Here is a 12,018-nt window from a genome sequence, read left to right as displayed (position 1 = left end):
ATATCTATAGGAAGAGATTCGGGAAGATCACATTTACCCTGCAGTGTTTGAAAAGAATTTAAGACATTCCCCTCATATACATCTCCTACGATAATAATTCCCTTATTCTCCCAGAACCGAAAATCCATAAACAATTGAAAACAGGGGAACATTGGGTTATGCCAAAGAGGAAAAGCTAAATCAATGTCCCTAAAATCTGCAATTTTCTTGGCCTCTTGCCACACCGTTCAAACCAAGGTCAGCATTGGTATGAAATGCCCACCCAGTGTCCATGCCGGAGCCTCCTGTGCCACCAACAAGTGTCTGAGTCTGAGTACATGGGCAAAGTTTGACTCCACCACTGATGGGGTGGCCAGAACCAACCAGTCGGTCAAGTGGCGCAATTGTCCAACCAGGTAATAATAGTATAAATTAAGCAATGCCATGCCCGCCTCCGCCTTGGAGCGCTGTAAGGTAGAGCGTTTAAGTTTACGTCTAGTATTAGCCCAAATAAAGGAGACAAAGAGCATGTCCAAGGTTTTAAAAAATGAGTTAGGCACTGATGTAGGTACATGGGATGTCACATATAGACAGGTAGTAAAATCATCTTTATAAGATTAATTCTTCCTGCCACTGACAAAGGGAGCCTAGTCCAAACACCAAGCTTGAGATTGATCATCTGAAGTAACGGCTCTAAATTTTCCTTTATAGCATCGGAGGGGGACAATGTAATAATAATCCCCAGATATTTAAACAAAGACACTATGCAGAGAGGGCTTGGGGAGGGGTCTCCCGGGGGGTAAACACGGGTATCAAAAGGCATCAGTGCTGACTTCTGCCAATTAATTTTAAGGCCTGAGTAAGCGCCAAAACCATCAATTAATTGCATTGCTGCTCCTAGTGAGGTGGAAGTGTCCTGCAAATACAGAATAAGGTCATCTGCATTAAGACCTATAATATCAGTTTTGTCGCCCATAGTAATGCCCTTTAGGAGAGGAGACTGCTGAGATCTCAGTGCCAGGGTTTCAAAAGCCACCGCAAATAATATTGGGGATAAAGGACACCCCGGCCTGGTACCCCTATGGAGTTGTATAGATTGGGACAGTAAACCATTGACTAAAATGTGGGAGGTGGGGTCTTTATAAAGGATAGAAACTCATTTTTGAAATTGAATACCAAAGCCAAAAGAATGCAGTGCAGCCAAAAGAAAAGACCATTCTATATATATTGAAGATTATTAATTCTTAGATGTGATAGCTGTATTCATTTTTCTTTTTTATGCTTTCTTTCTTCTATTTTCATCTGGTGATCCAGCCAGCAAGTCTGTTGTTTTTCACAACTCAATCTCTCCCGCACAATGTATTAGTTTACATGGATGAGAATAACCACTAGCAGGGGTGATTAAAATTATCATTATTTATTTATTCAAAACCTTTATCCCAAAAGGGAAAAAAATTTTGTTTTTGGATTTAATACTGCTCTAAATTAAAGTGTTTTATAAGCCTAAACATTTTTTTACCTTCATGGATTTCTTGCAATAAAGTGGTTGCAAAGTCAGATGTTTTTTTATGATGATGCATTCTATGCATTAAGATAAAAAAAATCTTCTGTGTGTACCAGCCCCCCTAGTACTTACCTGAGCCCCATCTCTATCCAGCGATGTGCATGACTGCCTTGACCATCCTGAACTATACCTTCTGATTGGCTGAGACACAGCTATGGTGCCATTGGTTCCTGCTGCATCAAAGTCGGAAAGCTAATCCGGAGAGAGAGGAGGCGGGGGCTGTGCAATACCACTTTACAGAGCAGGTAAGTATAACATGTTTGTAAAGTATTTTTTTTTTTTCTTTAAAAAAAAAAAACAATCACATTAAGATAAAAAAAAAAATGTAGGCAACAGTCTCCCCCCTCACCCTACCTTTTACCTAACTAAGCGCTCATCCAATCCAGCGCTGTGCCATCTGCAACTCTTCTCTCCTCTCACTTCTTGGTCTCATAGGCTTTGCTGAGACTGTGGGATCCATTGGCTTCCGCTGCTGTCCATCAAAGCCAGTAATGAGAGAGCGGGGGTTAAGTCCCGCTTTCTCTGTTTGGATTTGCAGACAGCAGGGCTCAGGAGCGAGCCCACACAAGTGCCCCAATTAAAAAACGCTTTCTATTGGGGCACTTGCTGGAGAAGAAGAGCCAGAAGTGCCAGCAAGGGACCCAAGACGAGGAGGTTCAGAGCTGCTCTCTGCAATTCTATTGCACAGAGTAGGGAAGTATAAACCTGTTTGTTTTGTTATTTAAAAAAAAAAAAAAGCACTGATCATGTACAACACTTCCATGTTTTCATAGGTATCCGTAGCAGAAAAAGGCAACTTTACAAAGGATGAAAACACCGTACTGGAAATACCTGCTCCTACTGCCATTGCTTATGCAGTTGTGGAATTACTTGTGAAATGCGATGGACACTTTGGTGAGTCAGAGACTGTTGCATAATACATAGCGAATGGTGTCTGTATTATACTAGGTGATAATAAATCTAATCATAGTACATTTGTTATAACACGTGTTTCTCCTATTATAAGTTTAACATTCATTGCTTGTTCAACAAATATGAAATCATAAAATTGTGAACTTTCTACTGGTGTTCATTTTCTTGCTTTTCAGAGCCAATTCCAAAGCTAGAAAAAGAATAGATAAGTTCTAGTGACACTGTATGCTGAACAAGTTGGCTATCTTCTTAACCTTCCCTGACAGTGTGCGCTCCAATAGTTTGACTAAAAAACACTGTTTTAAAAAAGCTACATAGATTTTTCTTTTTCAGTTAAATGGACTTTATTTCTGAATGTATATACATTTGTTATATGTCACCATTAACATTGCATAAGCTAAGAATTGCAGCTATTATTGTTAGAGGCTGTTTTATGAAATTTTCAACAAGGAAATATCTAGCTTAGTTCTCTTTGTTATGATGTGGCTGGGAAGCCAAGAAGCCAAGCTTCTCCTTTTGCATGTCAATAAAAACTGGACTAAGCCAGTCCCTACCCAGCTATTGAGATAGATGACGCTGATCTAGCCAAGAGAGGCTTGCAAGCAGACATGACACTTGCTTCTCTGAAACATCCAAAAGGTAAGTAGAAAAAAAAAAAAAAAAAAAACTATATACAGTGGGTATCGAAAAGAATCACCCCCTTTTAAAATAATCAAATTTTGTTGCTTTGCAGCCTGAAATGAAGACACACAGTTTTTGTTTTATCTAGCTGTGTTTACTTAGTGCAACTTATAACAGCCAAATAAAAGGTACAACATCTAAAATGTCAGATTTTTTTTTCTTTTAAATCAAAAAAAGAATTGCAGTGTTGGAAAAAGATTCAACCCCCCCCCCCCTTCCTAAAATGACTTGTAAACTCATTTAGGTGTAGCTAATCTCCTTCTCAATGGTACACAAATCCATTTGACTTTCAACTGTGATCAGCTGTGGTCAATTTGATTAGCTCAGCAGGAAAGTAACTTTCCTGGAGTATTTCAGTCTCAGGTAGTGCAACTGAAGCAAACAATAAACTATGGGTGACCAGGCTCTGTCAAAAGCTCTCTGGCATAAATTTCTGAACAGGCACAAGTCAGGTGATGGATAAAAAAAATACTGTAGAGGCTTTATAAATGTCTTGAAGCACAGTGAAGTCTATTATTAAGAAGTGGAAGGTATTTGGTACTACACAGACCCTCCCTGGATCAGGACGTCGCTCCAAACTGGATGAAAGAGCCAGGAGGAGACTGGTCAGAGAGGCTACCAAGAAGCCTACAGCAACTCTGAAGCAGTTGCAGGAATTTGCGTGCATGTGACAACAATATCACAAATTCACCACAAATGTGTCTTGTATGCGAAGGTTGCAAGAAAAAAAGCCACTCCTAAGAAGGGCCACATGCAGTCATGACTGAGCTTTGCCAAAACGGGGGGGGGGGGGGCAGGTGTTTGATCCCAGGCTGTGGGTGCCCCTGGCCTTTGTGCCTGCGATCTTACTATCCCCCTGTCGCCCTCTGTGAGCTTGCTATGGGGTGGGGGGAAGGGCTTTTTTGGGATACCTGGGGGGGCGGGTTGCCCCATTTCCACGGGTCTGAGTACCACGAGATCCGGCAGCCTGAAAATTTAGGCTACGGCTTTGTGGCCTACTAGCTTGATCCTGGGTTGGGCGGACCCAGTTGCGGCCCCCTTCTGATAGGGCAGCTCTGGGGAGGAGAGAACAAGGTCCCAGGCAGGTTTGGCTGCCATGGTACTGTGGGGCATATGCCTTTCTTATTGGCACTGTGGGGGTATCCTTTAGGGGGGTCTCTTTGCAGCCACCTCTGCGGGCCTCCTTGGAAGGGCAATTGTATAGGAAATGGTTTGACAGCACTCCAGTGTCAGCAGATAAAAAGTATTTATTTCTCAAGTTTGTGCTGTCATGTTTTTGGGGAAATAAAGACTTTTTATCCGCTGACACTGGAGTGCTGTCAAACCATTTCCCATACAATTGCTACTTCCATGGTCCACAGACTAGACGTGCACCCAGCACAGATTGGATACTTATCTCTCACCTGGAGCGGCATCGACCCCTTTGTGATAGTGTACTCCTTGGAAGGGCGCCCGTGGGGGACCACCTTGCGGGGTCCTGTTGGTGGTCCCCACCCCTCCTTTTTTTTTGGGCCTCAGTAGCTGAACCCCTGTGGGATATAAGGATGTAGAAACAAAATTACTGCGCTAATTAATAAGTACAAAAAGCAGCTGACACCAAACACTAGACAATAAAGTGATAAACAATGAAAAAAAGAAATACAAATGTGCAGCGCTAATAATATTGATAGATTCCAACAACATGAAAAGTCCAATAGGAAAAAAAATTTCATGTAGAAAATGGTGATGAAAAAAATCCAAAACGAAAAATGATGTAAACTAATTGTGCAGCAAATCCCAACACCAGTGAAGGTAAAATAGATTGCGCTCACCAAATGGATGGGACCCAGATACCGTATAGTATAGGGGTCAAACATGCTTGAGAGAGCGATGGAGTGTCCCAGCAAGATTCACCGACCTCGATGGATAACGTGTAGATCCTTGACAGGTATGATCAGTCAAAAACTCCACTTCCACACGATGGATGGTATATCAAAAAGAAGGGGGACATACATAGCGTAATATTGCTAAAAACAGTTTATTTTAAAAATAGCCGATACACTTACAAACATCCGTGAAAGAATAGCGTGTGTAGTATAAACAGCTGGGCTGACTAAGGTCCTCTTAACATGTTTCGGCATATGTGCCTTTTTCAAAAGATATTGTCAGCGATTTGAATGTCCTCTATATATAATGTGTAGATTCATTTATTACATCTGGAGGAAATGGGCTATGGACCGCAAGGAAGCCTGCAATCAGGTCGGCGTGCGCTTCAAGACTCGATATAATAAACCGCCAATGAAATGGCGTCACTTCCGGAACTTACAGGGAAGTGATGTTGCTGTAGTGCAATGGGTTGGAGGCATCCGGGAATCAATGATAACGCCGTCATGCGCCTCAAATCTCGTTGTGAAAAAACGTGGATGCGTTGACATCACATCCGGGACTCGGCGGAAATGATGTCATTGAGGCGCAGCGTACCATAGATTTTCAATTCTGGGCTCTCCTCCCCATTATATTTGCATAAACAACTCTAGGACCGGAAAACAAAGGTCACGGACTGAATCCTCATACTTAGATAAACCACTGTTTCCGGAACTGAACGAAAACATTAATTAACAATGTCCATAGCATATTTCAAAACCGGGTGAACAGAAAATAAAATAAAATTATCCATAACATGTAAAGCTATATATTGTATAAAAAAACAGTTAACGGTATAATGTATACACATATATATTTTCATAACTGTAAAATGGATAAAAGTGTGAATAATATATATACCACAAAGAGAATAAAAATAGTTATAAAAACGAAATAAGTTAAAATCAAAAAGGAACGGAGGAAGAGAATGTAAGGATATAAGGATGGCATTGGGCTTTGGCTTGGCAAATGCATCCTCCCGCTCTCTCCTGTTTCATCAGATCCTGCATCTGGTTCGGTCATTGCGGATGGGACCATCCTATGGGGTCTGAGTCCACGTTTCCCTGACCTATCAGACAGTGAGGATGATTCCTCCATGGCTGCTGCACCGCACAAAAAGGTGTTGGTAGATGCACTGATTGCGTCTGTGCAGGAGCCATTTATGTTGGAGGATGTAGCTGAGGCTCTTCTCTAGCTTATTTTGACAATTGTGTCTATAGGTGCTGGGTGCATCCAATACGACCCTTGTTGGTCTCAAAACTCTTTGCTGTCTGGTATCCCTTTAAGGAGGTGTCTCTGAGGAAGTGGACGGTCCCACCGGCGGTGGTTTCCCCTATTTCCAGGTTGACCAAGGCAACCATGTTTCCGGGGGTAGTATCCCCAGCTTTTAGGAATCCGGCTGACAGGTTGGCAGAATCTCTAACAGTGTTAATTTTGGCAGCAAATTTCAATTTAGTTTTAGTCTTAGTCTTAGGACTAAAATGGCATTTTAGTTTTAGTCCCATTTTAGTCTTCTGCAAGTGTTTTAGTTTTAGTCGCATTTAGTTAACTAAAACTCCAGTACATTTCAGTCGACTATAACATCTTTCATTTTAGTCATCTAAATGGTCATGGTCAGGTCAGAGAGAAGGCCTGTAATGCTGCTGCCTGCAGTCAGTGCAGTGAGTGCACACCGTGCTGCTCAGAGTGCTGGATGGGGGTCTCAGGTTTAAGGGTGGTCTCTGGTCTGACTCTGAACTGAAGTTGTTGAACAGGATGGGCCGGGCAGGCCTCAGCGGCCTATATGCACTCACACAGTCCTGGATGGATGGCGGAATCGGAAGCCAGTGGTGACTGGTGAGTGGTCTGAGGGGACTGAGGGAGGCAGTAATAGCTGGCCTGGCTGTTAACTCACAGTGGGTGCTCTGCTCTGGATGTGGTGGTGGCCGGGTGCCAGTTCTGTGTGATGAGTCGGGCCTGGCGCGTCTGGCTGTAGTGACGTCGGATGTCACGGGGCACGCCACGCTAGACGCCACACAGGCGGAGCTTTGTGAAAACCGGAAGTTGGGTAAACGTCCCTGCCTCACATTCTCGTTTAGTTTTCGTTCGTTAACGAAAACGGATTTGATTTTCATCATAGTTGTCGTCATTTGATGAAAATGTGCTATACTTTGCGTCTCGTTTTCGTCAGTTGAAAAATGCCGGTGACGAAAGCGGTGACGAAAACGTTTTCGTTGACGAAATTAACACTGCTGTAAACTCCATTGGCTGTAATGTCATTGCACATATTACCTAAATATATTACCAACATTAAATATTAGGGAAAAATATAAGAAAAGCCTTTTTCTTAATTGTTTAGTTTTCAGCAGCTTAGTAGATGCTCCTTACTTATGTGTATGCGGTGGTGCAATACATGTTTAAACTTTAATGTGCTATTATTACATGCTCTAGATGGAATTGTGTTGCCGATATAGAAATGGCCAGCAGAGGAGTGTTAATTTTGATGATGCTAATTTTTTATTTAGTTTTAGTTATAGTCTTATGACTAAAATGCAATTTTAGTTTTAGTCTTATTTTAGTCATCTGAATTGTTTTAGTTTTAGTCGTATTTTAGTCGACTAAAATTTTGTTAATTTAGTCGACGAAAACGTTTTAGTCGGTTTTAGTAGACGAAATTAACACTGATCTCTAAGAGTCGTTACGTGTTTACTATGGCTGGTGCCTCATTGGGGCCTGTTTTGGCCTCCGCTCTGGTGTCCCAGACACTGACGGTGTGGGTGACGCTTTTGCGTCTGGCCATGGGGGGGTGGCCAGTTTCCCCCCTGCCTAAGGTGAACTGGCGGATCGGTTGGGCCAGGATCTGCAGTTTGTCTGCGATCCATTCTTGGATGTGGTTCCCGTGAGTCTCTAAGCTATTTGTTTCGGCACTGATGCTTAGGCGTATTTTGTGGCTAAGGCTTTGGCCTGCGGATCAAACTTCCAAGAAGGCCCTGACTAAATTGCCTTTTCAGGGCGAGCACCTGTTTGGGGCTACCCTGGATGACATAAATAGGAGTCTGATTGGGGTGGGGGTAGGAATACCTTCCTTCCACAGTCTGCGAAGGGGAAGGTGACTTGCCGGCAGCTTGGGACTTTCTTTTCAGCCCATAAGAAGTTTTTTTCATCCCTCAGGGACTTCAGAAAAGGTTCAAAGCCTCTTCAAAAGTTTTCTAGCAGCCTTGGTCTGGCAATCAGATAGCAGGCTTCTCCAGACCTGCTAACAAGGTTTTCCCCCTATCCATTTTTCCAGTGGGTCCATGAGGTGATTGTGGTTCCAAGATAGAATTCAGTTCTTGTCCTCCGGAATGATTCTTTCCTTCCACTGTGAACCTGCCCCTGGATCAGCTGCAAGCTCTATTGTTGGCAGGACAGGACTTGTTGTCCCAGGGTGTAATCGTCCTGGTTCTGGCTTCAGAACGTTTTTGGGGGGGTTTTATAAATACCCTGTCTTGGTTTCCAGGAAGGAGGGCAAGTTAGTCCGATTCTGGACCTTAGGCCCTATTTTTTGTGCGGGTGCACAAGTTTAGGATGGAGTCCTTTCGGACGGTGGTGGCATTCCTGCATCAAGGGGGTTCCCTGGCTTCTTTAGACATCAAAGATCCCTACCTGCACATTCCAATTTGCACCCAGCATTAGTGTTTCCTCCACTTTGCTGTGAGAAAGGAGAACTATCAGTTTGTGGCGTTACCCTTCAGTGTAGCCTCCGCTCCTTGGTTCTTCATGGAAGTGTTGGCCCCGGTCTTTGTGTTGCTGCATCAGTGGGGAATCGCTGTGCTGGGGTACCTGGATGACCTCCTCTTGCGAGCAGAGTCTCTCTGTTGGCCCTGACGACCGATGTGGCAATTACTTTCCAGACTTTGTAGGAGATCGGGTGGCTTCTTTTCAGCCCTCTCCACCGTGTATAACTTCGGCGTGGAAAATTGGCAGGTGGATTACCTTATCAGGCGTTGGACCAAGGGGAAGGGTCCCTTCATCCAGACGTGTTTCATCAGATTTGCCTGCGGTGAGGCACCCCCGAGGTGGATCTGTTGGTGTACTGGCTCCACAGAAGGATGCCGAGGTTTGTGGCCAGGTCACGAGATCCTGGTGGCTCCGGAGTGGCTTCGCCAGTCTTGGTACGACGACCTAGTGCGACTGGTCGACGACGTCCCCTGGAGGTTTCCTCTCCGGGACGATCTGCTGTCTCAAGGGCTGATCTTCCATCCTGTTTTATGGTCGCTGGCTTTGACGACCTGACTGTTGAGAGTCAGGTGCTGAAGTACAGGGGCTTGTCTGGCTCGGTGATTCCGACCATGGTGAAATCGAGAAATTCTACATCACAAAAGCTTTATCATCAGACGTAGAAGGCGTACATTTCCTAGTGTGAGGTTCGAAAAGTCCATCCTCGTTCCTTTTCGGCGGCTCAGGTTCTGGCCTTTCTTCAACGGGGTGTTGATCAGAAACTGCCTTCAGCACCGTGAAGGGCCAAATGTCTGCCTTGGCAGTCTTTTTTTCAAAGACCTTCCCATTCATTGGTGCATACATACCTTCAAGGGGCTCGACATTTTACGCCACTTGTACATTCTCCTCTTCCACCGTGGGATTTAAACCTGGTTCTGTCTGTTCTTTAAAAACCTCCCTTTGAAGACCTATAGGAGATCCCTGTACTTGGGCTGTCACAAAGGTGGCTTTTTTTTTTTGGTGGCGATCACTTCTGACCACGGCCGCTGCTCCTCCCAAAGGTTGTCTCTGATTTCCATTTGAATGGGAACATTGTGCTGCTGTCCTTGTGTTCCAGGCCGGTTCATCCCAGGGAATAATCCTTGCATACTCTGGATGTTGTTCGAGGTACTCTGGTCTGTTTGGCAGCCACTGAGTCCTTTCGGAGGTCAGGCTCGCTCTTTGTGCTTATGGGGGGCCACGGAAGGGGATTCCTGCTTCCTCTATCATTTCCAGTTGGATCAAACAGACGGTGACCCAGGCTTATTCACTTAGAGGTCAGTTTCCCCCTTTCCCTGTGACGGCACATTATACTCGTGCTTCTTGGGTCTTGCGTCATCAGGCGTCAGTGGCGCAGGTGTGCACCACGGCCACTTGGTTGTCAGTAAGTATGTTTTTCACAGTTTTACAAAGTGGATGGTTTGGCATCTGCAAATGTCTCCTTTTGGCTGCAAAATTTTGCAGGCTGCGATTAAGAGGGGCTGTTTTTCCCTTTTGAGGGTGTATTTCAGGTAGGGGTACTGTTCTAGTTGAGTTATTATTATCTGGATTGGCTTGTGTTTAGCCTTGGGTTTGTTGTTCCCGCCCCTTATGTTTGGCACTGCTTTGGGACATCCCTGTGGTAAAGAATATGGAGCTGTGCCTTGTCAATGAACGGAAGAAAAAATAGGATTTTTGTACTCGTAAAATCCTTTTGTCTGAGTTCATTGACAGACACAGCACCCACCCCTCTGCTTCTGTTACTGCTTGTAACAAAACTGAGTATCTCTAAGCAGAGAGGATAATTATGCTAGCTGAGGACAACCCACGGGGCGTAGCCAAGCTTTTGTGTTGTCTGAGTAGGTGGCAGTCCTACTCCTACTCCTGTAGAGGGAAGCATAACCCTATGGTAAAGAATATAGAGCTGTGTCTGTCAATGAACTCAGAGAAAAGGATTTTATGGTGACTATAAAAATCCTATTTCTCTTTCGTTCGTTGACGGACACAGCTCCTGATCTTCTTAACCATTGGGTTATACTGCCCCCTACAGCAGTAGGACACTAGGCAGAAAAAGAATCTGGCTACGCCTATGGGCAGTCCAAGAGGGTATACTACCTCTCCCTGCTATAGGTACCTGCCTAGTCAGGAGAAAGAAACTAGTTCCTTGCTGGGTTCTCTGGTCCTGGCGTAGGTGGTTTTCGGGCGTCAGACTAGCAAAAAGAGCCCCCCGCCTTCCCCTGCCTCATCTGTCTTATCAGATCCTGAATCTGATTCAGCCGCTGCGGACGTGGGTCTGCGACTACGCACCTGGATTCCTCATATAGTCAGGATGACTCCTCTACATCTGAAGAAGGAGGCTACGCCTCCGAAACGTTGTCCTTAGCAACCCCATGCAAGTCATGCTCTGGGTCCCGATCGTGGAGTCTCCCTCTGCTTAACCGCATTGTCAGTTTCTCTGAGCGGCTATAGCATCCGGCTCTTGGAGGGTGTGCGGCGGCGGCTGGACCGTGCGCAGGCTCACCACATCGAGTCTCCTTGAGTAATAAGAGGCGGTTGGCTTAGCCGTACGATATTCACTGACTAGTGCAGGACGAACAGCTGAGCCGCCGAGGCTAGGAGGAGAGAGCCCTGTAAACATCATCGGGGGATATTTATTTCCATGCATGACTTCCTATCTGTTTGTGAGTACCTGTTTTTATGGCTTCTATTAACTTCAAATAAATGGTGTTACACTAGGGCGGTGTGCGCTCTGTTCCTTTATTTTTTATTTTTTGTCCTCTACATCTGCAACTGGCAAGGCGCTGGTGGAAGCACTGATTGTATCTGTGCGTGAGACCTTGAAGATGGAAGACGCAGCTGCGACTGAGGCGCAAGTTCCCTTTGGCACTCACAAGCCATCCAGAGCGGCAAAGGTGTTTCCTTTCCCTGCCTATTTTGACAGAATTGTCGCTAAAAAGTGGGGATGACCAAAGCGTCCCCTTGGGGTCCCTAAGAGATTTACTAGGCATTATCCCTATGAGGTGTCCCTTATTAAGAAGTGGACTGTTCCACCAGTGGTGGACCCTCTGGTTTCCAGATTGAACAAGGCAACCGTGATTCTGGTTGAAGAGTCCCCAGCCTTTAAGGATCCGGCTGACAGGAAGGTGGAGGGTGTTACCTGCAATATGTACAGTCTTGCTGGTTTGGCACTGAGACTGGTATTCATCATTGTCCTGGTGTCGCAAACTCTGACCGAGTAGGCTAAGCTTTTACGCCGTGACCTGGAGGGAGAACGGCTCACCCTG

General features: G+C 45.0%; 1 protein-coding gene across 1 annotated transcript in view; it reads left to right on the top strand.

Moving 5' to 3' along the window:
- Nucleotides 1-12,018, top strand: part of GSDME (gasdermin E) — a 287,746-nt gene that overhangs the window by 132,087 nt on the left and 143,641 nt on the right. Inside the window, exon 4 of the mRNA XM_082257476.1 lies at nt 2,317-2,437. Within this exon, the coding sequence (XP_082113602.1) occupies nt 2,317-2,437 (121 nt within the window). The remainder of the gene's footprint in view (nt 1-2,316; nt 2,438-12,018) is intronic.

The sequence above is a fragment of the Pelophylax lessonae genome (genome assembly GCF_965119305.1).
Source record: "Pelophylax lessonae genome assembly, chromosome: 5".
Taxonomy (NCBI): Eukaryota; Metazoa; Chordata; class Amphibia; order Anura; family Ranidae; genus Pelophylax; species Pelophylax lessonae.
This window is presented reverse-complemented; position numbering and strand designations above follow the sequence as displayed.